This window comes from Ailuropoda melanoleuca, chromosome 1, assembly GCF_002007445.2.
Source record: "Ailuropoda melanoleuca isolate Jingjing chromosome 1, ASM200744v2, whole genome shotgun sequence".
NCBI classification, from domain to species: domain Eukaryota; kingdom Metazoa; phylum Chordata; class Mammalia; order Carnivora; family Ursidae; genus Ailuropoda; species Ailuropoda melanoleuca.
In genome coordinates, this window is record NC_048218.1 from 169,341,862 (window position 1) to 169,366,881 (window position 25,020).

Sequence of the window (25,020 nt, forward strand, 5' to 3'; positions counted from 1 at the left end):
CATAAAATCTGTAGTAAGGATAGTTTATTTCTCAATTACCCAATCTAAGACTTAACCACTAACTCAGTTAGCTTACCACAATCCAATTATTATTTGGCTATGGAATGTATTTTTAAACTTCAATCTGAACTTGACTGACACCCTAGGAAATTATTCCAAACAAAACAAAAAATTCATATAAGGAAACCATTCAGTAGGAGGTGAGGTGCAATACTCTATAAGGACTCTTGCAAAACTTGTTCCTGCTAATTGCTGTAATTGCTATATGCTATATACAGAAAGATGATTTTTTAAACACGCAAAACATCCATCTAGGCATCTGACTTCTCTTAAAACTTCTCTAATGAAGACAACAGTCAACTAACTTCACCACTGTGACTGTTCAAAACAGAATTGAAACAGATGCTATTAATGTTTATGAGTATGATTTGTTAAAATTATTTTAATTTAAATTCAATTAGCCAACATATAGTACATCAGTTTCAGATGTAGAGTTCAGTAATTCATCAGTTGCATATAACACCCAGAGCTCATCACATCACGTGCTCTCCTTAACGCCCATCATCCAATTACCCCCATCCCTCCCTCCCACCTACCTCCCCTCCAGCAACTCTCATTTTGTTTCCTACAGTTATATGAATATGATTTTAAATGTTTAAGGAGCAAAAACAGAGACGGAACAATGAATTATTACATTTTGCAGAAATGAACAGGAAGTAAAGGTTTTCTGTAAGTTTCTTCTCATTTAAAATCATTCCAAAAACTTATCCTAGGTGACTATTAGTGAAGTTGACTGCTGCATTTATGAATTTGTATACATATATGCAACCTGAGGAAAACCTATGGTTTTAATCTCAACGCATTTCTTAAAAACTCTCCAACAATCTAGGATTGAGCAACTTAATTTTCAGAAACTCAGATGAAGTTCTTGAACACACTTTATATCTTTTTAACTTAAAAAGTAATAAATTCTGTAGTTTAAACTCCTTTAGAGGAAATTACATTTATGTTGCAATAGGTAGGTCAAGTTCAAGAAACTTGGATGTAGGGGCGCCTGGGTGGCACAGCAGTTAAGTGTCTGCCTTCGGCTCAGGGCGTGATCCCGGCGTTATGGGATTGAGCCCCACGTCAGGCTCCTCTGCTGTGAGCCTGCTTCTTCCACTCCCCCTGCTTGTGTTCCCTCTCTCGCTGGCTGTCTCTATCTCTTTTGAATAAATAAATAAAATCTTAAAAAAAAAAAAAAGAAACTTGGATGTAAGACAATATCATAAACGAAGGGAGTCTTTCCTAGCTCTCCTTTCAAATGCACTATGTTCTAATATTTCAAGATGATTCACACTGAAATTGTTTCCATTTTATTATATCAGGATCTCTGTGCCTGAAATGGAATAAGAAAAACTTTGTTTTAATTTTGGACTCCTTCCATATCACACAGTTGGTATTCTGTCTGTTGAAAAGAAACAGTATTGTTTAGGATTGCTATTTCGGTATGGGTCATATTAAAAATGGCAAAAATGGTTATGCTATTTAAGGTTTTATTATTGGTGTATTATATCCAGTACTCTAAATGGGGAGTACAAAGACTTAACTTACTATCCTCTTTTTGCTATGCCGGATAAACTCAATTTAAAAAATAATAAGGTAAATGGGGCACCAGGGTGGCTCAGTCAGTTAAATGTCTGCTTTTGTCTCAGGTCATGATCCCAGAGTCTTGGGACAGAGCCCCACATTGGGCTCCCCGCTCAGTAGGGAGTCTGCTTCTCCCTCTCCTTCTGCCCCTTCCCCCTGCTCGTGCGTGCTCTCTCTCTCAAATAATTAAATAAAATCTTCAAAAAAATAGTAAGGTAAGAAAATGATGCAGTAAATTATTTGGAAAGAGATTCAAGTTCATAAATGAAAAACTTGTAGCAAAGAATTACTTGAAACTACATGGAGGATAAGTGAGTGATAACTTGAGTCTTAAAAGTGTGTAAATAGAAGAAACCACAAAATATAGTCCTTTTGAAATGTCCTTCAATATTAATAAACTCAGTATGTTAAACCAAAGTACTTAATTTAACCTATGCAAAGTCTTCGTAACATATATTATGTCCAACGATAGAATGTGTGCTCATCAGAAGAGAACTTATAAAAATAGGTTTATCAGAGAATGGCCTTCAAAGTGCTTTTTATGGTCAGGTGTCATGCTGGTGAAGTCTTTCAAACTTTTAAAGAACAGATGGCCCCATGCTAGATAAACTGTTTAACAGCACATAAAAAGAGTTTAAGCTATCCAATTCCAGTTATGAAACTAGTATAAAATCCTGAAACAAAGCCTGTCAAAAATAGTATAAAAAAAGGGGCGCCTGGGTGGCACAGTGGTTAAGCGTCTGCCTTCGGCTCAGGGCGTGATCCCGGCATTATGGGATCGAGCCCCACATCAGGCTCCTCTGCTAGGAGTCTGCTTCTTCCTCTCCTACTACCCCTGCTTGTGTTCCCTCTCTCGCTGGCTGTCTCTATCTCTGTCGAATAAATAAATAAAATCTTTAAAAAAAAAATAGTATAAAAAGAGGAAACATAACCTAAGTTCACTTATGAATATAGATATAAAAGTCCTAAGTAATAAACCAGTAACAAACTAAATTCAATAGTACAGATAAATATTGAACACGGCTGAATCAAATATATTATAAAAATCAATTAATAGTCATCAGAGAGGAATAAAAGGGTCACAGGTGACTCTATTTTCTTCTTCACGCTCTTTGGTATTTTCTAAATTTTCTGTAATAAATCTATATTATACACAGAAGGAAACAAATAATATTTTTAAAAGGTTACATGTGCCAAAATACAAGAAAGCAGAAGGGTATATAATGCTACTATATCTTTTGACGAAATGGACATGGCATATGTTAAGTCATGTTTATGAAGGTAAAATGAAAATTATCTGTTGAGGCAAAATTCCACCTTACGACATTTTCTGGAGTAGCCTTCCTCATTCTTTGTCTGGGAGGATAAACTAATGAGTAAGCTATACGAACTATTTAAACAATATGCAATATTCTCCTCCCACTCTGGATATCGAGTGAAGTCATAATGTGTAAATGAGGAGTCATATACAAATTAAGCTCTGTAAAACATTATAAAGTATTAGTACATGTTTAAAGAAGCCATTTAGGTGGGTGGGGAAATGGGCTAAAAAGATAAAGGGGATTAAGAAGTACAAACTTCCAGTTATAAAATCACAGAGATGAAAAGTAGAGCACAGGGAATATGGTCAATAAGATTGTAATAACTTCACATGATGACAGATGGTGACTGAACTTATCATGGCGAGTAACATGTAGAATTGTTGAATCACTATGTTGTATACCTGAAACTAATATAACACTGTATTCCAGCTATACTTAGCTAAAAAGAAGCAGTAGAAATAGCAGCCATTTAAAGATTTGAAAGGAGGATCATACATAGACTACTCAAACATGAAAGTGAAAATAAAAAACCTTCGAAAAATACATTTCTAACATATTTCTACAGTTAAGAACATTTTATAAAAGCCCTTGCAAATCAAGAAAAAGAACTTACACAATTCAGAAAAGAAAATAAATAGCCAATTATTTTTAAAAGTTCAAGTTCAAAAGTAATGAATACTTAAAAAAAACAACTATCATTTGGCAAAAATAAGGAAAAAAAATATACCTATTCCCAGGAAAACAGGAAGCTAGGTCCTTGTATATACTGCTAGTGGAAATGTAAATTGGTATAACCTTTTCAGAAGGTAATCTGGAAACACATTCTTTAAGGTTCGAGATTGGTACATATTTCACTGTCTTTTATTTTTAAGATTTTTATTTATTTGAGAGAGAGACCATGCACATGGTGGGGGGGTGGCAGAGGGAGAAGCAGGCTCCCTGCCACGCAGGGAGCCAGTCGCAGGATCCCAGGACCCTGGGATCATGACCTGAGCCTAAGGCAGACACTTAACCTACTGAGCCACCCAGGCGCCCCCTGTCTTTTTTATCAGTTGCACTGAGGAGAGACAGAGACCCAAAATCAGTGTCTTTAATAAACAATAAACATTTTGTTTTTCTAATTCTTATAAAGAGATGTCCAAAAAATAGGCAGTTGCTGGTATTAATTAGGGAGTTTCCAGTTACATGCATAGAAAAACAATGGAGTACACTTACTAAAATATGATTTTTTAGGTGGTGAAAATTGCAGATCACATCTTTTTGTTTATCTAGATTTAGTAATATTTATATCAGCATGGATTGTATCAGAAACAAAAAATAATCAAGGGAAAAATGAAACTTAAAATAGGTAAATAAAAGGGAGAAATTATTTCCAAAAAGTTGTATCTTAATACAGATAGTCCTGAGTCCTTAATTACCAAAACTTCCCTAAAACTGAGTCAAATGACTGGAAATCCACATGCATGAACCCCCTGGATAAATTTTTTTAAAAAATCCATGCCGAATCATATGATTGATCTGTGCTTGTTTTAAGTGTATTTGAGGGGATTCAAAAATGAATCAAATGTATATAGAAGCTTTATCCTTTACAAAAAACCATGTTTCCCATATGACTATAGCAAAATTAAATTTCAGTAACTGAAAAGAATATAATTATATATGCCAAGCTTGTAATTATGTTACTCAGGTCAATTTAACCATCTACAAATTATGATAGCAGGCAGGCAGGGATTAGGCCCCAGAGTGCTAGGTACTTTGGTTAAAAACAATTACTCAGGGGCGCCTGGATGGCTTAGTTGATTAAGTATGACTTTGGCTGGGGTTATGATATCACGGTCCTGGTGTGGAGCCCTATGTTGGGCTCTGGGCTCAACGGGGAGTCTGTTTCTCCCTCTCCCTCTGCTTATGCTCTCACTCTCTCATATAAATAAATAAAATCTTTTAAAAAAAGACAAAACTATTACTCAACATTTGGGATAATGCTGGATATCTCTCCATTCCCAATCTTTTTAACTTTAAGGATGTATGATGCTCTAACTAGACATTCTTCTTTGATCTCCAAACCTGAGAGCTCAAAGAGAATATTGCTTAGAGACAATTGTTAAATCATTACTTAATCTGAATCTCTTAGAACATCATGTCCAAAAGAAAGTTGGTCTGGAAAACAGTATGGAGGTTCCTCAAAACGTTGAAAATAAAGCTAAATTATGACCGAGTAATTGCATTACTGGGTATTTACCCCAAAGATGCAAATGTAGTGTGATCTGGAGGGGCACCTGCACCCCAACGTTTCTAGCAGCAATGTCCACAATAGCCAAACTATGGAAAGAGCCCAGATGTCCACAGACAGATGAATGGATAAAGAAGGTGTGGTATATATATTCAATGGAATATTACTCAGCTATCAAAAAAATAAAATATTGCCATTTGCAACAATGTGGATGGAACCAGATAGAGGGTGTCATGCTAAGCAAAATAAGTCAATCAGAGAAAGACAATTATCATATGATCTCGCTGATATGTGGAATTTAAGAAACAAAACAGAGGATCATAGGGGAAGAGAGGAAAAAATAAAACAAGATGAAATCAGAGAGGAGACAAACCATAAGAGACTCTTAAGTATAGGAAACAAACGGTTGCTGGAGGGGAGGGATGGGGGATGGGGTAACTGGGTGATGGGCATTAAGGAGGGCACTTGATGTAATGAGCACTGGGTGTTATATAAGACTGATGAATCACTGACCTCTACCTCTGAAAGCAATAATACATTATATGTTAACTGAATTTAAATAAAAATAAATAAATTTAAAAAATAAAAGTTGGGAAAAGAATAGCTTTGTTTCAAGAAAGTAGAAGAAAAGAGAATTAACATTTACTGAATACTATGTGGTAAACAGTTTGAGACTGTATGCATATCATCTCTTTTTTTAATCTTAACAACCCACATAGATGCTTGGAATATACTGTTGGAATTCTCCCGAAAGTATAATTATTTAAAACACTAAGTGAAATAAAAAATACAAACACAAAGACAGAACATATTCCTAATATAATAACCTGAAAGAAACAAGGGGGCAGAAGATTTTTTGGGTGAATCTTCTCCATTATAGAGAACTAGAAATTGAGACTTAGAAATTTTCCAAGGTTAAACCATCGGAATGTGGCAGGGCTGAGTCAGAAGCAAGGATTCACCAGCTAGTAAACTCTCAAACATTATATATCGTATAACTTCATTCCCTGACAAGATAGTCTAGAGTTCAAACTATCAATTATGTAACTTATTAAAGAAGTTACTTTATCTTTACTATATAAGCCGCAATACTTACAAAGCACAGAATAACTGGATAGTTATGGAACACGAGATAGATGTCCCCAAAACTAGGGCTTTGTGACAAAACCATATACATGGATATCTCTCTCTATATACATCATATTATATATATACACATACATACACGTATATGGTACATAGTTGTGCACAAAAAATGAAATAGAACAAAATATTTATTTAGCTTGGAAAGAGATAAAATTTTTATTTTTAAATTTTTTATTTTATTATTTTTTAAAGGTTTTATTGATTTATTTGAGAGAGAGAGAGATAGCATGAAAGTGGGGAGTGGCAGGGGAAGAAGCAGACTCCCCACTGAGCGGGGAGCACCATGTGCGGCTCTGGGGCTCGATCCTCGGACTCCAGGATCATGACCTGTGCCAAAGGCAGACTTAACCAACTGAGCCACCCAGGGGCCTCAAGAGATAAAATTCTAAAGATCAGCAACACAGTAACACTTCATTAAAGCAATTGTTGTTCCCAACTGAGAAGCATGCTTTCCTTTTATTAAAAGCTTCAGAGAGCTAAAGTTGGACTGAGTGCTGGCTCTTCTACTTACTAAGCTAGATCCTAAGCAAATTAATAAAAATTATGACAATTTACCAACTGGACTGGGTTTTTAAGGATTAAATAAGGTCATGCACAGTGAATTTGGCCATAAGTAGACATCCCAAGATTTTAATTCCTTTCCCCTGGTTAACAGTTAATAGGGCAAGTGCCCAACAAACCTAAATGGCAATCAGTTTCTAATTGTTTTCTAGTTTTAGTCCCAGTGTAGCCCCCCGTTTTCTTTTTCCCCATTTTCTTAATGTGACTTCAATGGGTTTTTATTTTGTAACATTTCACTATGCTGTAATGCTTAGGTTCTCAAACTCTTCCTCTCTCCATCAAAATTGATCAAATGTCTCATTCCCTTAGAACACTGTGACAGAGAAATCTAGATAAACTGTTTGGGGGAAGACTGTATAAGAAGATAACGATTTTTTGGGGGGGGGGGAATGATGGTGTTCTGAACCCAGGCCCTGAGTGGGGCATTTGAGGTAAAATAAATGAGAGGGCTGTGCCATGACAAGGCTTCAGAGATAAAGTGGGGACAGGAAGGATCTTGCGGCAACCCACATGTGACTATCTACTTCCACCCACTCACAAGCAGGAACTTGCCAAACAAATTAAGCAACCTTCCAATCAACCAATAAACAATGCTGTAATCTATTAGCACCTTGAAAAATGAGGAAGATAACACATGTGGAAAAAATAGACCATGGCATTTAAATCTGTAACAACAGAAGACTGTGAAAGTTGGTTTAAATTTTATAGATTAATGGTTTTAGGGGAGGAAAAATAATTTTCCCTGTACCCTTCTATGTTCTTTGCTGAGGCCATCCATCCCATAATAAAAAGACAGATTAAAAGAAAAGAAATCCTTAATTTCCCACATATGGGAACCCACAAGATACTAGGCCCAAAGGCAGTCAAGCAATTGAGGCTTATAAACCATCCTGAGCTAAGGAAAAAGGAGGAGAGGCTTGGGGCTACAAAGGTGAGGAAGGTAATTCCAGGGAAATGAGAAGAGCAATGTTTGCCTTCATGCAGGTAAGTCTCTCAGATAAAAGAGTAATCTCTGGTAATAGCTCTCTTCCTGGTACAGGCCCCCTTTCTAAATTCTTTTAGGCAGGTAAAAGGGAGGTAAAAAGCTCTTCCAGACCTCTCTCGGTCTAGAGTGCCTTCAGCTCACAATAATCCACATACCAAAGTGGCACACTGTGGGGTGACAAATTCTGCTCCCCTCAGGTTGAAGCAACAGTGAGAGTAAACATAAAAATGCATAAACAAGATAGGTAATTGAGAAAGCTAGCACCGAGCCAGAGCAGAGAGAAGTCTGCCACCTGCTGACACAAAAATGGAATCGTATAGATTTCCCTGATTGTTGTTTTTAAAGCAGGGGGAGGAACCCCACGTAAGGTTTATGACATTAGATTTCAAACAAGTTACTGTACTGAAGAGATAAATTACAACCCCTAATTTAAAAGAGAATAAGGGTTAAAATGGGATTTAAGATTCTTTATTGGCTTACTTCAGCAACTCTAAATGTGATGTCTGAATTACTTTAAAAGCAAACAAAAGAGAAATCTATGGAAATGATTTAACATACACTGTAGGGAACATTCAAACTGCTATGATGAACTAAGGATAATCTAAGACACTTTGCAAAAATTATAAAATCTGTGGGGGAGTAAAAATAATTTCTCCTCTACCCTTCTAGTTTTTGACTGAAACCCTCCTACAATAAAGGCAAATTAATAGGAAAAAAACAAACACAAATTTAATAACATGCATCCCTCCTGAATACATGGGAGATACCCTAGAAAATGGAGTCACTCCCTGAAATGGGTCAAGCTATCATCTTAAGTACCATCTCTAGCTAAAGAAAAAAGATGGCGGCTTATTCTGGGGTTATAAATCCTTTTCCCTTCCAAATCCTACAGATTTCACCTCTGCGATCCATCAATGTCCGATCCTCTTTTCCCAACTCCCACAGCAGTCTAGGGCTTCATTCTCTTTAATCCAGGCTTATTTCAAGTCCTGCTTCAAGTCCTGCTCCTCCAGTGACAGAATGCTACCCCAATATATGCCTCTTTGGCATGAGGATTATTTTGAGCTGATTATTTCAGAAAAACAGTAGACACAGGAGAATTCCTCAAAAGAGTGGAAGTTCCCTTTCGTAAGGGAAATTTACATTTATAAAGGAAATCTCCATTTCTAGTGTGTCCCCATCTCTGTACCAAAAGAGAAGGAAGAAAAAAATGAAGAAAGCACCACAAACTCAAATCAATGGAGAGAAAGCACTTAAATCTACATTACCAGCTCTCATTCAGGTTTACCATCTTTTTCCTCCTTCCACCCAACAACAGGCCTCTTCCATGCCCTTCTGTTTATAGCTGTAGATGGTATAATTTTAAACCGCCTAAGAGAGTTACTCACTTTTTCCAAGGCATCTCTCATGTATATGTGTTAATAAAACTTGTTTGTTTTTTTCTTGTTAATTCTCTTTTAATATAGGGTCCCCAGCACAGAACTTCGAAAGGTAAAGGGAAAATTATTTCTTCCTCACACTCCTCGCCTCTTGATTCTAGTTATGCTAATTTAGTGTACTTCAGCTACCAGATTAAGCAACTAAAATGCATTCCAGATCTTACCACTTTTTAAAAATGAATATAATACTCTCAAAGGCTCTTTAGCAAGTTAATTCCAAACACCTCACTAATAATAATACAGATGTTTCTACAATGTGGTCCCAACACACTTTTAAAAATGTTGCTTTCAATTAACTGTTTTTTAAACAAATACACATGCTCATGGTATTTCAAACAGTGAGGAACATTAAAGGATAAAAAAGTACAAGTCTCCTTCCCCAGTCTCATCTTCCCAAGTTCCACCATTACTAGCAGCAACTACAAAGAGCTTCTAGTGCAGTTTTTCAAGAATTTCCAATGACATACGAGCACATACATGTGTATCTCTCTTGGATCCACAACTGTTCTACGACGTGCTTTCTCTCCCTAGTTAACCATCTTTTGAACTTTTTAAAATGGTAATTTTAGATTTACTTTCTTGTATGCATGTATTTATAAAAGATTTAATTTATTTATTTGAGAGAGCATGCATGTGAGCACGAGCGGGGGTAGGGGCAGAGGGAGAGAGACAAGCAGACTCTCCACTGAGTGGGGAGCCTAAGGCAATGCTCAATCCCGGGATCCTGAGATCACTGACGTGGGAAACAAAGGCAGAAGAAAAATTATTAAATTTCCTTACTACCTACAGCCCGATAACAGGTCCTTAAAACAGGCAGAGTGACATTCCTGTAGGGACTCAGCTGCCTTGATGTTAATACCGTAGTCTATTTTAACATATAAAAATTCCTTTGGAAACATCCTTTATCTCTATCCCCCAAGATATGTGTTGGCAATCATCCCCCAAGCATATGACCCACTAATATATATCCGAAGGGTCTCATGACTCAGGTTTTATTAAACAGTAATAAATGACCTTTTCCCAACAATAGCTAGCCCCTCAAGGTCCTGGAAACCTTGCTTCCAAAATTCCTTAGAGACTTATGCTATTCCTGACGCCATTCCAATTTGAAAGTATACGGTCACTCGCTCCTCAGAATCCCAGTGCAGGTCTTTCTGCGCATGGGTCCTGTCCCTGTGCTTCAACAAAACAACCACTGTGCACCAAAGACGTCTCAAGAATTCTTTCTTGGCCATCCGCTTGGAACCCTAATGTCTTTCCTACATCAATCATGATCTGAGCTGAAGTCAGACACTTAACTGACTGAGCCACCCAGGCGCCCCTACTGCACAATGTTTTGTTATACAAATGCACCACAGTGTAACCAATGCACTATGATTTATTTAACTGATGTGTATACCGCCTCCAACAGAGTAAACAAAAGTGCCCATTTTTCTATATCCTCATCATTCAGATTTCTCTCTCCACAGTGTTTGGCAGCCCCCAATTTTGACTATTTGTGAGCGATTAAACTGGATTTTTTTTAAAGCAAATTTTGTAAACTTTGTAATTTTGCTGGACAAGAATCTGAATTCTTCTATGGTTCTCAAACTTTAGCATTCATTGGAATCACCTGGAGGGCTTAAAGTAAAAGGATCTAAGGATGTGATGATTTTTACCTAGAAAAGAGACTTCCTGGATAAATTAAAAATACTAGGGTATTGGGCCCCTGGCTGGCTTAGTCGGTAGAGCATGTGACTCTTGACCTCAGAGTCTTGAGTTCAAGCCCCACGCTGGGCCTAGAGCTTACTTAAAAACAAAAACAAACAAACAAAAAATATTATAGTATCTGGTTCAGGGGTGGCTCCATCTGTTGCGTAAATGAATTCACAACAAAAAACTTAAGAAAAAAATTTGTAAAAACTCCAGCTGTTTCAGGAAATGCTCTGGCTACCATAAAAACAGCTCACTAGATAAGAGCTCACACTTGTTGAAACTGAAAATACGATTAAACTTGAATGAGGATAATATACAGGAAACATGACAAATGTGATTTGCAAAGACAGTCATATGTCTGGTACAAATATATCCATACTTGCAAATTTGGGGATTCAAGATGACCTTGAACATATTCTTTGTCAATGTTAAGAGTTTAATATATTCCCCTTATATTACAATATATTTTATTTAGACTGACCAATCATGATTGTTATCCTTCAAACACCACAGCCATCAAACGTTACCCAGTGTAATCTCCTATTCCTTTGAATTTCACATAGCCTTTCCTTGAGATCTCTCTCACATTTATATTCATTCATTGTGAAAGTACTGTTAATGATGTGGAGAACAAAGCAAAGCAAAAGAAAAAAAAATAAACTTCCTTATAACTTACAGCTCATTGACAAATACTTGGGACAGGCAGGGTGATCTTCCTCCAGGAACTCAACTACCTCAATGTTAATTCTTTGCTAAAGGCAAAAGGCAACCTTAGATTTTCATTAGCCCAACCTTCAGGATCCTCTAAGTCTAATATATGAAAATCCTTTTGGAAACTTCCTTTAACTCTATCCCTATCCCCCCAAAATATATGTTAGCCATCATCCTGCAAGCATATGGCCTACTGATATACATCTAAAGGGTCTCATGACCAAGGTTTTACTAAGACAGTAGTAAGTGACCTTTTCCTAACAACAGCTAGTCCCTCAAGGTCCTGGAAACCTTGCTTCCAAATTCCTTAGACACTTATGCTATCCCTAACGCCCTTCCAATTTCAAAGTATATAATCAGTCACTCCTCATAATCCCAGTGCAGCTCTTTCTGCCCATGGGTTCTGTCCCTGTACATTAATAAAGCCACCCTTTTTGCATTGAAGACGCCTCAAGAATTCTTTAAAAAGAATTTTTTAAAATATTTTATTTATTATTTATTTGAGAGAGAGCAGAGACAGTAACAGAGAACAAAAGGGGGGAGGAGAGGGAGAAGCAGCCTCCCCGCTGAGCAGGGAGCCCGATGTGGGACTTGATCCCTGGACCTCATGACCTGAGTTGAAGGCAGACGCTTAACTGACTGAGCCACCCAGGCGCCCTAAAAATATATTTTTTAAAAATTAATTTATTAGAGAGATAGCGCGTGTGCAGCGAGGGAGAGCTCAGACGGAGAGGGAGAAGACCCCCTGCTGAGCAGAGAGCCCGATGTGTGTCTCAATCCCAGGACCCTGAGATCATGACCTGACCCGAAGGCAGCTGCTTAACCAACTGAGCCACCCCGGCACCCATTAAGAATTCTTTCTTGACCGTTCTCTCTGAATCCCAACATTTCACATCATTAGGACTCTAGCTTTTAAGCTAGTTGTGACACATAATTGTGAGACTAGCCTCTAAATCTCATTAGCATGTATGAAGGCAGTGGTGATGTCTCAGGAACTACTGAAGACCTAGGTATTTCAGGTGTGAATGAATTTATTTTGGTGGGCAGAAGGGTAAAGCTATTCCGAGCTGTATTCTGTACTGCTGTATTGCCAAGGACTTGTAACAGTTGGAATGCTCTATTTTTCTACCAGCCAACTGACCACCAGTAATACCAGATTATATATATGTGCTTTTATTTGATCAAATATTAAATGAATTTACTGAAAGGCAAATTATATGGAAAAGGAATAGGACTGTGGTATAGCATGGTAGACCACTTATTACCTAATTCCTCCCTTTCTTTCCTACTAACAGAATCTCAATTTTGTTGGAGGGTGGCCAGTTGCTCAGCCAAAAAAATTCCTTAGCTTCACAGTTAGGGTGGCTATATGACACTGTTCTCTCCAATGACATGTGAGGAGAAAGTTCTGCTTTACTGAATTGAGTATCCTCCTCCCTGGAAGATGGACATGTTGGCCAGGACTGCAACAGCCATTTTGTGACCATGAGAAAAGCCAAGAGAATTTCAAAGACCTCTGTCTTGATATCCTTGTACTCCCTAATTAATACCAGCAACTGCCTATTTTTTGGACATCTCTTTATAAGAATTAGAAAAACAAAATGTTTATTGTTTATTAAAGACACTGATTTTGGGTCTCTGTCTCTCCTCAGTGCAACTGATAAAAAAGACAAAGGGGGCGCCTGGGTGGCTCAGTAGGTTAAGTGTCTGCCTTAGGCTCAGGTCATGATCCCAGGGTCCTGGGATCCAGCCTGTGACTGGCTCCCTGCTTGGCAGGGAGCCTGCTTCTCCCTCTGCCACCCCCCCACCATGTGCATGGTCTCTCTCTCAAATAAATAAAAATCTTAAAAATAAAAGACAATGAAATATGTACCAATCTCAACCCTTAAAGAACACACATAACAGTAAACAATACAAGACAGTGTATGAACTGCTACTTTATGAAAAATCATCAGGAAATGCCACAGAAGTTCGGGGAATATGCTTTACAAAACAAATGAATTAAAAACAGGTCCTCAAAGGTCATAAATCTGAGTGCCGATATAAATTAAAGTTGGGATACAGAAATATTTTTAAAAGCCTGTATAATAGCATTGAGCCACTTAAGCAGTTGTATTTAAATCTTGGTTCCCCGCCCCCTCCTTTTTCTAAATATAGACTCAATAGTGGGCTTTCCACTTACTCAGTATAGTACCCAGAGAACAACTGATGTTATCTTAAAATAGAAGAAAGGAAGGAGTTTTTGTTAGAAGTTATCTCCGGAAAGGAAACTCACTCCAGTTTCAAAAAACAGCACCAGCTTATAAGGAGTAATTGTTGGTGTTTACAAGGAAGCCATAAAAAGTTGAGAAGTGTTTAAATTAGAAACGGGGCACCTGGGTGGTTCAGTCAGCTAAGCATCTGCCTTCAATTGGGGTCATGATCCCAGAGTCCTGGGATCAAGCCCCACACCGGGCTCCCTGTTCAGCGGGGAGTTGGCTTCTTCCTCTCTCTCTCCTTCTGCCCCTCCCCTCGCTCTTTCTCTCTCTCTCAAATAAATAAATAAAATCTTTTTAAAAAATGGTAATTTTAACTGGTTGGGGAGCTTCTAGTGAGAGTGAAGCCAGTATCTATCTTGAACACTAGATGGAGGTCATATCGCCTACAGGAGGGCTGGACCAGCCACGGAGGTCACAGAACACACAGGCTGAGACTCAAGAGATGGGAATGCTTGCTTATCATTCAAAAGCATGTAGGGGTTGCAGGCAGGCTGCCCCAAGATGGGCCACTCTGGCATGAAGATTATTTTGAGCTGAAGACAATGAAGACCCTGTGGGCCCCAGAGAAACTTTTGCCCATCCTTTAACTACTTAGAAGAACTCTAAAGTGGGGGTCTTTCCCAGAATAAGGAGAGATACATTTTACCTGAGTGACCAAACTATATGGCTGGGCGAACATCTACTCTTTTTACTGTCCTATGAACTGCATTCCTTTCCTCTCAAGTGTCACACCCCTACTCCCTTCTCCTTAGTTCAGAATGACAGAGACCTCATTTTCTCTGTCTTTGGAATTTCCATGTGTGTGTGTATTACCATATGTATGCTATTAAATTTGATTTTCTCCTGTTAATCTATCAATTGATTTCTTAATTGATTCTCAGTCCAGCTAAAAGAACCTTTGAGGGGTCAATATTCAGTTCATAACAATGATTAACATCTAAAAAAAAATTCACAGAATGTTAAACTTACGTAAGAGATGTTAAATTAGGAATCTTCCTGTTTGTTTCAGTTCAATCCAGGGATGGGTACCCTACTAAGGTGAGGGAAGAAAAAGAGAGAATTGGCTTCATGACTCCCGGACCCTTCCTTACCCACTTAAAGAATACAGAAGGGTGAAAAGAGTGAAGAGGGTGTCTGGAAGAGTTGTTGCTATGCCTTCTGCCTCCAAGGGAATGGGTACAGTGGAGCACTACCCTCTCACCAAGCAAGAAGGGCCTTTCATGGGGTCACCTAGAGAACGTGAAATGTGTTTTCTGTGGAAGACTGAAGCCTGATACAAGCTACAAAGGATATTCAGTGGGACAGAGTGGCTCTGCTATGCTCCACCGGCAGCACATATACTAGCACTGGAATAGTGAGGAGATTCGCATGACCCCTGTACAAGGATGACATGCAAATTCATGAAGTGTTCCATCTTTTTTATAGTTGAGAACACTGTATTGTATAATTGAAGTTTGATGAGAGTAGAACCTAAATGTTCTTAAGTGTTCTCACAAACACACAAAGTTAAATATGTAAGGTGATGGGTGTATTAATTAACTAGATGGGATAATCCTTTCACAGTGTATAAGTATATCCAGTCACAATGTACACTTTAAATATTTTAAAATTTTGTCAGTTATAACTCCATACAGTTGAAATTTTTAAAAAGTGGCTTTGTTGTAATGGCCTGTACTCCTAGAGTCTGCCAGAGCCAGGAATAAGTGAATGTTCCCACATAGGAGGGAACCAGCCAGAAACCTATTTCTGTCCAGCCCACAAGAGCCACCTGAGAGGGAGGGACTTCAAAGGCAAGAGCCTGTATGGAGTGGATCACTCCAAAAAAAATCAGGATGAGGTGGAGTGGGGTGCCAAAAAAATTAATTGCCCATATTATGGGGCTACAGTGAAAGAAGAGAAAGTCAACTTTAAATGTCTTGCAGGCCCAGGGAGTACAAACCTAACCAGTCAAATAAGAACTCTCATTTGGGGGCACCTAGGTGGCACAGTCAGTTAAGCACCCGACTCTTGGTTTTGGCTCAGGTTGTGATCGTGGGGTCTTGAGATTTAGCCCCTCACAGGGCTCCTCACTCAGTGAGGAGTCTGCTTAAGACTCTCTCTCTCCCCCCTTTCCTCTGCCCCTCCCCCTACAAGCTCATACTCTCTATCTCCCAAATAAATAAATCTTAAAAAGAAAAGGGGTTCCTGGGGCACCTGGGTGGCTCAGTCGGTTAAGTGTCTGCCTTTAGCTCCAGTCATGATCCCAGGGCCCAGGGATTGAGCCCCACCTCGGGCTCCTTGCTCAGTGGGGAGTCTGCTTCTCCCTCTGCCTCTTCTGCTCCCCCTGCTTGTGTTCTTTCTCTTACTCACACTCTCTCTCTCAAATAAATAAATCTTAAAAAAGAAAGAGAAAGAAAGAAAGAAAGAAAGAAAGAAAGAAAGAAAAGAAAGAAAGAAGGAAGGAAAGAAAGAAAGAAAGAAAGAAAAAAAGAAAAGGGGTGCCTGGGTGGCTAAGCTGGTCTGACTCTTGGTTTCGGCTCAGGTCATGATTTCAGGGTCCTGGGACTGAGCCCTATGTGGGGCTCCACACTCAGTGGGGAGTCTGCTTGAGATTCTCTCTCTCCTTCTCCCTCTGCTTCTCTGCTTCACACACTCGTGCTTTCTCTCTCTAAAAAAATAAACCTTAAAAAAAAAAATCCTCTCATTTCTTTACTTCCTCAGTAAAATAAACCCTTCCTCCTACCCTATTAACCCCAAAATCTGAAGCAATGGCTAGTGGAGGAAAGAGCAGCAGTAGGGAAAGAGAGAGGCTGACTGCATCCTCCTCTCTCATCCCAGATCACTGGCCACCACTAACTAGGGAGGAGAGGAGCCACCTGCAGTAAGCCATAGCTTTGGGGTAGGGAAGAAGTCTGTGTTAGTAAGGATAAGTTATGGGGCAGTAACAACACAAAAATCTCAGTTCCTTAACACAAAAAAAGCTTATTTTTCATTCACACAAAGTCCAGTATGTGTTCAGATGACTCTCCAGGGCAGCTGTCCTCCACGTATTGGCTCAGTATTCCAGGCTGTTTTGTCATCGTGATGCTTCAGGGTTTGCTCCAGCAGCAGAAAAGACTATGGACAGCTGTGTCCCTTTTCATAACTACACTGGCCCAGAAGTGGCCATACCATCTCCAGATAGTCTATTGGCCAGAATAGCAAAGCCTGCCCAAATACAAGAAGGGGAGAAGAGCTAAAAATATTGGTGGGATGGGGCGCCTGGGGGGCACAGCGGTTAAGCATCTGCCTTCGGCTCAGAGAGTGATCCCGGCGTTACGGGATCAAGCCCCACGTCAGGCTCCTCTGCTGGGAGCCTGCTTCTTCCTCTCCCACTCCCCCTGCTTGCGTTCCCTCTCTCGCTGGCTGTCTCTATCTCTGTCGGATAAATAAATAAAATCTTAAAAAAAAAAATATTGGTGGGTACTAGTAATGTTCATCTAGAAGTCTCACCACAGAATTAACATCAAAATCATGCATAATACATGATTAGACACTGATATTTACAGAAATGAGATTGACTGTTTGTGATTTTAAAAGACTGTCTTTTACAGTCTGAGAGTGAGCAAAAAGTTACAGGCCTACCAGAATTTTCACCAGCGGCAAGAAAAGAATACCACCAATGAATAAATCTGAAAGGGGCCACAAGAAAGAAAAATAAAGTTGTGTTCTATTTACATCCCTTGCATCACATGGACTCCACCTACTAGTCACATCTTTAGAAGAGATCATAGAAATCAAGTTTAACTCCATTTTTCATAATAAGACCTTTAATCTTTCTCTAGCTTAAAGATTGTAATTCCAGTTCTATATGTGAGGCTAGAAAGGTTTGTTTTCCACAGCCAGTTCTATTCACTAAATAGTCTAATAACTAAATGAAGTCATCCTCTTCCAAGAACGTAATTTATTTAAGTTTTTAAACTCCCCAGGGAAAGGTCTTTTTTGAACTTAATTTAACAGCACACAGAAGAGTAACATACATAGATGGGCCTTAAATTTAAAAGTCAGTTTTCAACCTTTTAATACCTTGGATTAAAAAATAAAATATACTGTCTGCTTTCTAAAACAACTTCAAAGCACAAATTAAACCTATGGGATTCTGATAACTGGAAAAGTTGGTTGATTTGTTACCAATATATTAAGGGCATTACATTTTCTGTCCTAAAAGACACTAAATAAATTTTCTGGATTAGTTTCTGGAATTAATACAACTGAACATGAAATTCTAAGATACTGTACTAAGGAGACCAATGTAGATTTGGACAGCCAAACACAAAATTTAATAAAAACAAATAAAACCCACACTTTCGGCTAACCTATCTAACAAGAATGATGATTAAAGAGGAACAGTGGGGAAAACTGAGATTTGTGGAGCTGGAGAGAGGTTCTATGGCTAATAACTGTAGGGCAGGAAAGCTAGTGTTCATTCATAAATTTAAAACATAAATTTAAAAAACCTTGCAAAGTTTCTCCTAATAAAATCCAGAAAGAATAAAACAAATTCTTATAAACAGCATATGTGTGCATAAACACATATATACACATATTTAAAAAGTTTTTACTTTAAAATAATTTCCCTTTTAAAAGTGACTGCATCTTGTATCCACAAAATAGAAAGGCGTTTCATTGGTGCTGTCCTAAGGCCCAGATGGTTGATCACATACATTTTTTAATTCTCTATATAAGCCACATTTAGTACTTAAATTTGTACATTGCTTTTTTTTAATCACTAACACTTAGCTTTCTTTAGTTTCAAGCACTGGGTTTTTCTTTCATGAGGAAAAATAACAGTTCCTACTATTTCCCTACAATTTTATTAGATATTCCCTAACTTATGATGGTTTGACTTATAATTCTCTGATTTTAAGACAGTGAGAAAGTGACATGCATTTAATAGAAACTATACTTCGAATTTTGATCTTTTCCTGGGCTAGCAATGTATGGTACAATATTCTCTTCTGATGCTGGGCACTGGCAGCGGCCTTAGCACCCAGTCAACCACCCAATCACGAGGATAAACAACCATTACGCTATCATTCTGTACCATATAACTATTCTGTTTTTCACTTTCGGTACAGTAGTCAATAAATTACATTAGATATTCAACACTTCATTATAAAATAGGCTTTTGTTAGATGATTTTGCTCAACTATAAGCTAATATAAGTGTTCTGAGCACATTTAAGGGAGGCTAAACTAAGCTATGATGTTTGGTAGGTGTATTAAATGCATTACAGACTTACCGTATTTCCAACGTAATGATGGGTTTATAGGGACATAACCCCATCGTAAATCAAGGAAGATCTGTATTGTTAATGCTTTTATATTTAGGCTAAATTAATTTGAAAGTAGATAAATGCTGTCTGAATAGAATAAAATATGGAAGCAATGCCCATGAATAAAAATCAACCAAGTAAAAAAACACTAAAGTTGTCATCATCATTCAATATAAGAAAGTTGTATGAAAGACTATATATATGATTACATTTCCCTCCCTCAGACCCGCATTCTTCAAAGCCTAAATTTTGTGTTGAAGTGGGTTTCTCTGCCTAGAAGGAAACTAGTAATAAGTGCTCAAGCTTTGCTCCAGAATCTTTTTTACTAAGAGTAACTAAAAAGGCCACAGAGGGAACAAGTCCTATCTGAGCAGGCATGTTTGATTAGAATGGTGAGTTAAACTGAATAGCAAGTGATAATTGGTGGTCAACGGCAATGAAGAAAGACTTGAAACTTGTGAGAATCTAAGAGAGGTTGGGGAAATTCATTCCCGAATACAATTTATCCCGAATACTAATTTCATTTGTGCAAAATTCTACAGTATGTGTATAACTTCTCTACACATTTGGCAATCTTGATCTTTTTGGTCTAGTTTACAAAAACTGCAAGCCATCTTTACTGGGGATAATTAGAGTAGTTTTTTTTTTTTTTTAAGATTTTATTTATTTATTTATTTGATAGAGGGAGAGAGAGAGCACAAGCAGGGGAGCAGCAGGCAGAAGGAGAAGTAGACTCCCCGCTAAGCAGGGAGCCCAATGCGGGGCTCAATCCCAGGACCCCGGGATCATGACCTGAGCTGAAGGCAGATGTTTAACCAACTGAGCCACCCAGGTGCCCCTAATTACAGTAATTTTTACAATGAAGGCTTAGGAGAGAGAAAGTTGAGAGAAATAATACCAGTGTTTAAAAATTATGCCCTACCAGTGTTTATAAGGAAAAATATGAGAGTGGCTGATAGTCTGTGTTTTGGTATAATAATTACAACTACTATTCAATAAGCGGTTACTATGAGCCAGATATTACCAAATGTTTTACATTTAACACATTTCTCACACCTCACACCAATCATGCTCCAACTCTTTGTATAATTCAGTACAATTCTGACACTATCTAGAGTTAGTGTCTGATTCCCTGAGGTAAGGACTCAGTCCACAAGTCTTCCTACTTCTAATGCCAGTCAAAAGTCCCAGGTTGTCACCCATACTTCTGATGGACCAGTTGTAAATTTGAGGATTCCCACAATCCCCTCCTCAGGTTCCATAATTTCTAAGAAGAACACAAAACTCCGGAGAGTGCTTTACTTACTATGACAGGTTTCATATAAAGAATACAATTCAGAACAGCCAAATGGAAGAGAAGCATAGGGCAAGATATAGAAGGTGTGGAGAGCTTCCACATCCTCTCCAGAACACACCACTCCGTCTATACCTCAAGGTATTCACAAATCTGGAAGCTCTCCTTTAGAGGTCTTTACAGAGGTCTGTTATGTAGATAAGATTGATCAAATAAATTATTGACCAGGTGATCAGCTTAAACTCCAACCCTTGTTCAAAGAAGGGGGAGGGTATGCTGAAAGTTCTAATCCTCTTATCATGCTTTGATCTTTATGGCAACCAGCTCCCATCTTGAAGCCATCTTAGGGCCCCCAACTACCAGTCCATCTCATTAGCATACAAAAGACACTATTAACACTTCCCAGAGTCCAAGAGTTTTAGGAGCTGTGTGGCAGGAACCTGGGAAAAACACCAAATATATATTTCTTACGGTATCACAGATACAACAAACAAGAAAAATATGAGAAACTGTCACAGCCAAGATGAGATAAGGACACATGATGCCTAAATGTACGTGGTATTCTGGATGGAACTCTAGGACAGAGAAGGACATTAGGTAAAAACAAAGGAAATCTGAACAAAGGGAAATTTAAAAATGTATGAATATTTGTTCATTAATTTCAACAAATGTACCATACTAACATGAAATGTTAGTAATAGGAGAACTGGTTGGGACTCTACTTATTTGCTTAATTATGTTGTTAGTTTAAAATTGTTCTAAAATAAAAATTTAATAATGCAGTAGATTGACTATGAAAAATGGCTTATCTCTGAGTTCTAAACATCTTTTTTTAAAAAAAGATTTATTGATTGATTTGAGAGAGGGGAGCACATGCGAGCGGTGGGGGGGCAGAGGGAGAGATTCTCAAGCGGACTCCCCACTGAGCACGAGCTTGCTGAGGGGCTCAATTCTACGGCCCTGAGATCATGACCTGAGTGAAAACCAAGAGTCTGTCACTCAACCAACTGAGCCACCCAGGTGCCTCTGAGCTCTAAACATCTTAAGCCATGCCTTCTGACAGGTTTCCTCTGTATATTTATCTTGCAGCCCTACAGGACATTTCAGCTGTAGCATGCACAGGCCGCCAGCCACACTTCTGTGTCTTTTAATTCAAAACTTTTAAAGCAGTGCATAATCTAAGCCCAGTGCCAGAAGTCATTTGTTTACCAAGCCAGTATGAACAGGCCCACCTTGGTTAGGCAGTTACTGTTGGTTCCATTACTTGTGACCAGTTTAAAGCTATGTCCACTGGACATTCACAGGTTTGTACAGGTTCTCTACGGTGGGGGTTAGGAGGAGGGGGTGGGGAATGGGCAAAACGTGCCCCCTAACACACGGTTATTAAAAGAGATAAAACCAGGATTTGAACCCAAATCTTCAGATCCCCAATTAAATGTTTATGGCATTTGAAGAAGCAGCCTATTAAAATTACAAGTTAAAAACAGAAAGCTCGGGAGCCTGGGTGGTGCAGTCAGTTGAGCCCCGTCTCTTGGTTTTGGCTCAGGTTATGATCTCAGGGTCATGAGCTTTAGCCCCAGTCTGGGCTCCATACTCAGTGTGAAGTTGGCTTAATACTCTCTCTCCCTTTCCCTCTACCCCTCCCCACTCTCTAAAATAAATAAATAAATCTTTGAAAAACAAAACAAAACAAAACATAAAGCTTGTTCGACTTTTTTTCTTTTAAAAGCTACTAGCAGGCTGCACATATATCCCAATCAGTATTAATATAACATTATGTATACATATGTATATGTAAAGATTGACTGGTTTCTATCAAATAAGTAAAGTTGGCCTGCCTGATGGGCCTTCATTATTTTTCACAAAGATGGCAAACTGTTTTTAGGATGGTATCACTGTGGGATTTTATGAAAGAATTGATTTTTAACTCTACTTGGTTTAGAAAAGTAATATAATGGACTAATCCACAGTTTAAGTACACACTGGAAGGTACGGCAATTAGTTGGTTTCCCCCCTCCAAGTAAGGATTATAAATTTTTGGTTTGGGGCAAAAGGAAGCCACTGAAGTTCTCTAAGCAAGACAGCAACATAAACAAAATGAAATTTCTGAGATAAAAATATTTGCAGCTGTACCCACAGAGGGGAGAAAAAAATAATAATCCAAGAATAATTTAATCTAGCAATAAACAAAACCTACGAATATTACTGCCATGAGACACAGGAGTTAACATTTCTTTCACTATTAGTTATGGGAAAATATTTCTGTATTCAACCTGGGGCCAAGAGCAACCAAGTGGACCGTGTCTTTGATCAAGGAAAACATAATTGAGGCTGAGTATTCTAAGTATATGAACCTAAAATTATATTATTAATATGGTGGTAGACTGTCCACTTACTTTTCATAAATATTTGACTCCAAATGTTCATGTGTGTAGCACATTACTGGGAGTAAACATGAGCTTATGCTCCAGTAAGCACATTAGAATGCAACTCCATGAGTAACTTGTCTTTATAGGTGGGTTTTAATTAAAAAACAAAAACAAAAAATCTAAACTAAAACAACAACTAAAAGCAAACCAAAACAAAATTAAAAACATCCCCAACTTTGAAGCAAATATTGCTTATCATATACTTTAAATAGGATTCTTGAAACATTCTTACAATAAAATTTAAATTTCTAAAATACTGTTATGCAAGAGGTTTGGGGGAAAAAACGAACACAAAGATACTTCCTGGCAGTTTGAGACAAGAAGATACAACATTCAAATACAAAATAAACTATTCTGAACGCCAACTGGGTTTACAACCACTGAGAAGTTACACCTTTTCATAATCTAACTCATTCTAGCCAGGGTGCAGAAACAACTCTGTCGGAATTGGATTAGTCGCAACCGTTTGGCTGCAGGAACTAGGCAGCAACCCAGCCTAAAACGTTCCGTTTACTTCTTGAGGAACGGGTTTTGCTGCAGGAGGTGGCTGGTTTCCGAATCACCTACTTGCTGCTTTTCTGTTTCAAATGAAGACACAACAAAAGACAGAGGAGTGACACCACGGAGGGTACAGACCAGGTCTCCGCCGGCGGTGTTGCCGCTCGCGGGGTGAATGGGTCCCCAGTGCGCCCTTTGCATTCCAGCAGCGCCAGCATGGAAAGGTATGCGCGGGTGGAACGCCCTGAGGCCCATCAAGCGCTCCAGACTCGGCGCCCTGTACTCACCATCTCGATGATCTTGGTCTTCCGCCCTGTCTTCCTTTTCAAGGTGAATATGTACTGGGCCAGCACCACCCCCGCCACCAGAACGCACACACTAGCGCTCGCCACCGCGCCCATCCTCGCCACAGCCACCCGGTCCATGAATGGGGTGTCCTGCGACTCTCGGCTGGAAAAGAAGAGGTCCTGGACTGCTGCAGTCAGTAGAAAAGCCTGGACGCCCTGCCCCGCGGCCGATCCGCAGCAGCCCCGCCTCCACCCCGCCCCTCCTCCACAAGCCCCGCCCCATGGAAAGCCCCACCCCCAAGCGATGACGCGCTAGGGAAAGGCGTGGGGGTGTGGTCTGCGCCCGCAGCGGAGGGGGAGGTGGGGCTGGCCTTCCTCGGAGCCTACTTCTGAGCTGTCCGAGGACCCCAAAGGGAATGGTATCAATTATCTGTGTGCTAATGAGGGCCAGGGAGAGGTTCACTCCAGCTCCCTACAGTAGAAATCTGATTCCAACCAGACCCAAGCAGAAAGTCTTTCGTCTTCCGCCTTCCACCCTCCTCAGCCACTCTGGACTACAGCCCCCAGAAGGCGTTAGCAGTAGTTTGTGCTGTGACAAACTGCTGCGCAGCAAAAGAAACAACCAACAGTAAAAAGGCCACTTACAGAAGGTGAGAAAATATTTGCAAACCATATATTTGATAGGGGTTACTATCCAAAATACCTAAAGAACTCCTACAACTCAACAACAAAAAGACAAACCAATTTTTAAAAAATGGGCAAAAGACTGAAAAGATGCTCAACATCAATAACCATCAGGAAAATAAAAATCAAAACTATAATGAGATACCACTTCACACACGTTAGGCTAACCATTATAAAAAAAATTACAAGTGTTGGTGAGGAGGTGAAGGAATAGGAACTCTTGTGCACTGTTGCTGGAGATGTAAATTGGTACAGCTATAATGGAAAACTATTGAAATTCTTCAAAAATTAAAAATAAATTTACCATATGATCCAGCATTGCCGGCATATATCCAAAAGAATTGAAAGCAGGTACTCAAAGAAATATCAGCACTCCCATGTTCACTGCAGCACTATTCATAATAGACAAAATGTGATACAGCTGAAATGTCCATCAACAGATGAATGAATAAAGAAATTGTGGTATATACATCAAATGGAATACTATCCGGGATTTAAAAAGAAGGAAATTCTGCAGTATTCGACAACACTGATGACCCTGAGTACGTCATGCTAAGTG

At 38.9% G+C, this 25,020-nt stretch overlaps 1 protein-coding gene and 1 non-coding gene across 4 annotated transcripts in view; one reads left to right on the forward strand and one right to left on the reverse strand.

The window, feature by feature from the left end:
* Positions 1 to 24,028, reverse strand: part of NT5C3A (5'-nucleotidase, cytosolic IIIA) — a 50,003-nt gene extending 25,975 nt beyond the window's left edge. Inside the window, exons 1-2 of one of the 3 annotated variants that reach the window (XM_034670206.1) lie at positions 23,778 to 23,916; positions 14,946 to 15,009 (exon numbers count right to left, since the gene is read on the reverse strand). Coding sequence is in view for 1 of the 3 variants with exons in the window: in XM_011228232.3 (XP_011226534.2) it covers positions 23,778 to 23,915 (138 nt within the window). In the remaining 2 variants the exon portion in view is untranslated. Of the gene's footprint in view, positions 1 to 14,945; positions 15,010 to 23,777 lie in introns of all 3 variants that reach the window. The other 2 variants (XM_011228232.3, XM_011228234.3) reach the window with 2 other exon arrangements.
* On the forward strand, positions 15,294 to 15,396 carry LOC117795493. The gene has a single exon (XR_004619540.1). It is a non-coding gene; the product is annotated as a U6 spliceosomal RNA (small nuclear RNA).
* Positions 24,029 to 25,020: the final 992 nt, after the last annotated feature.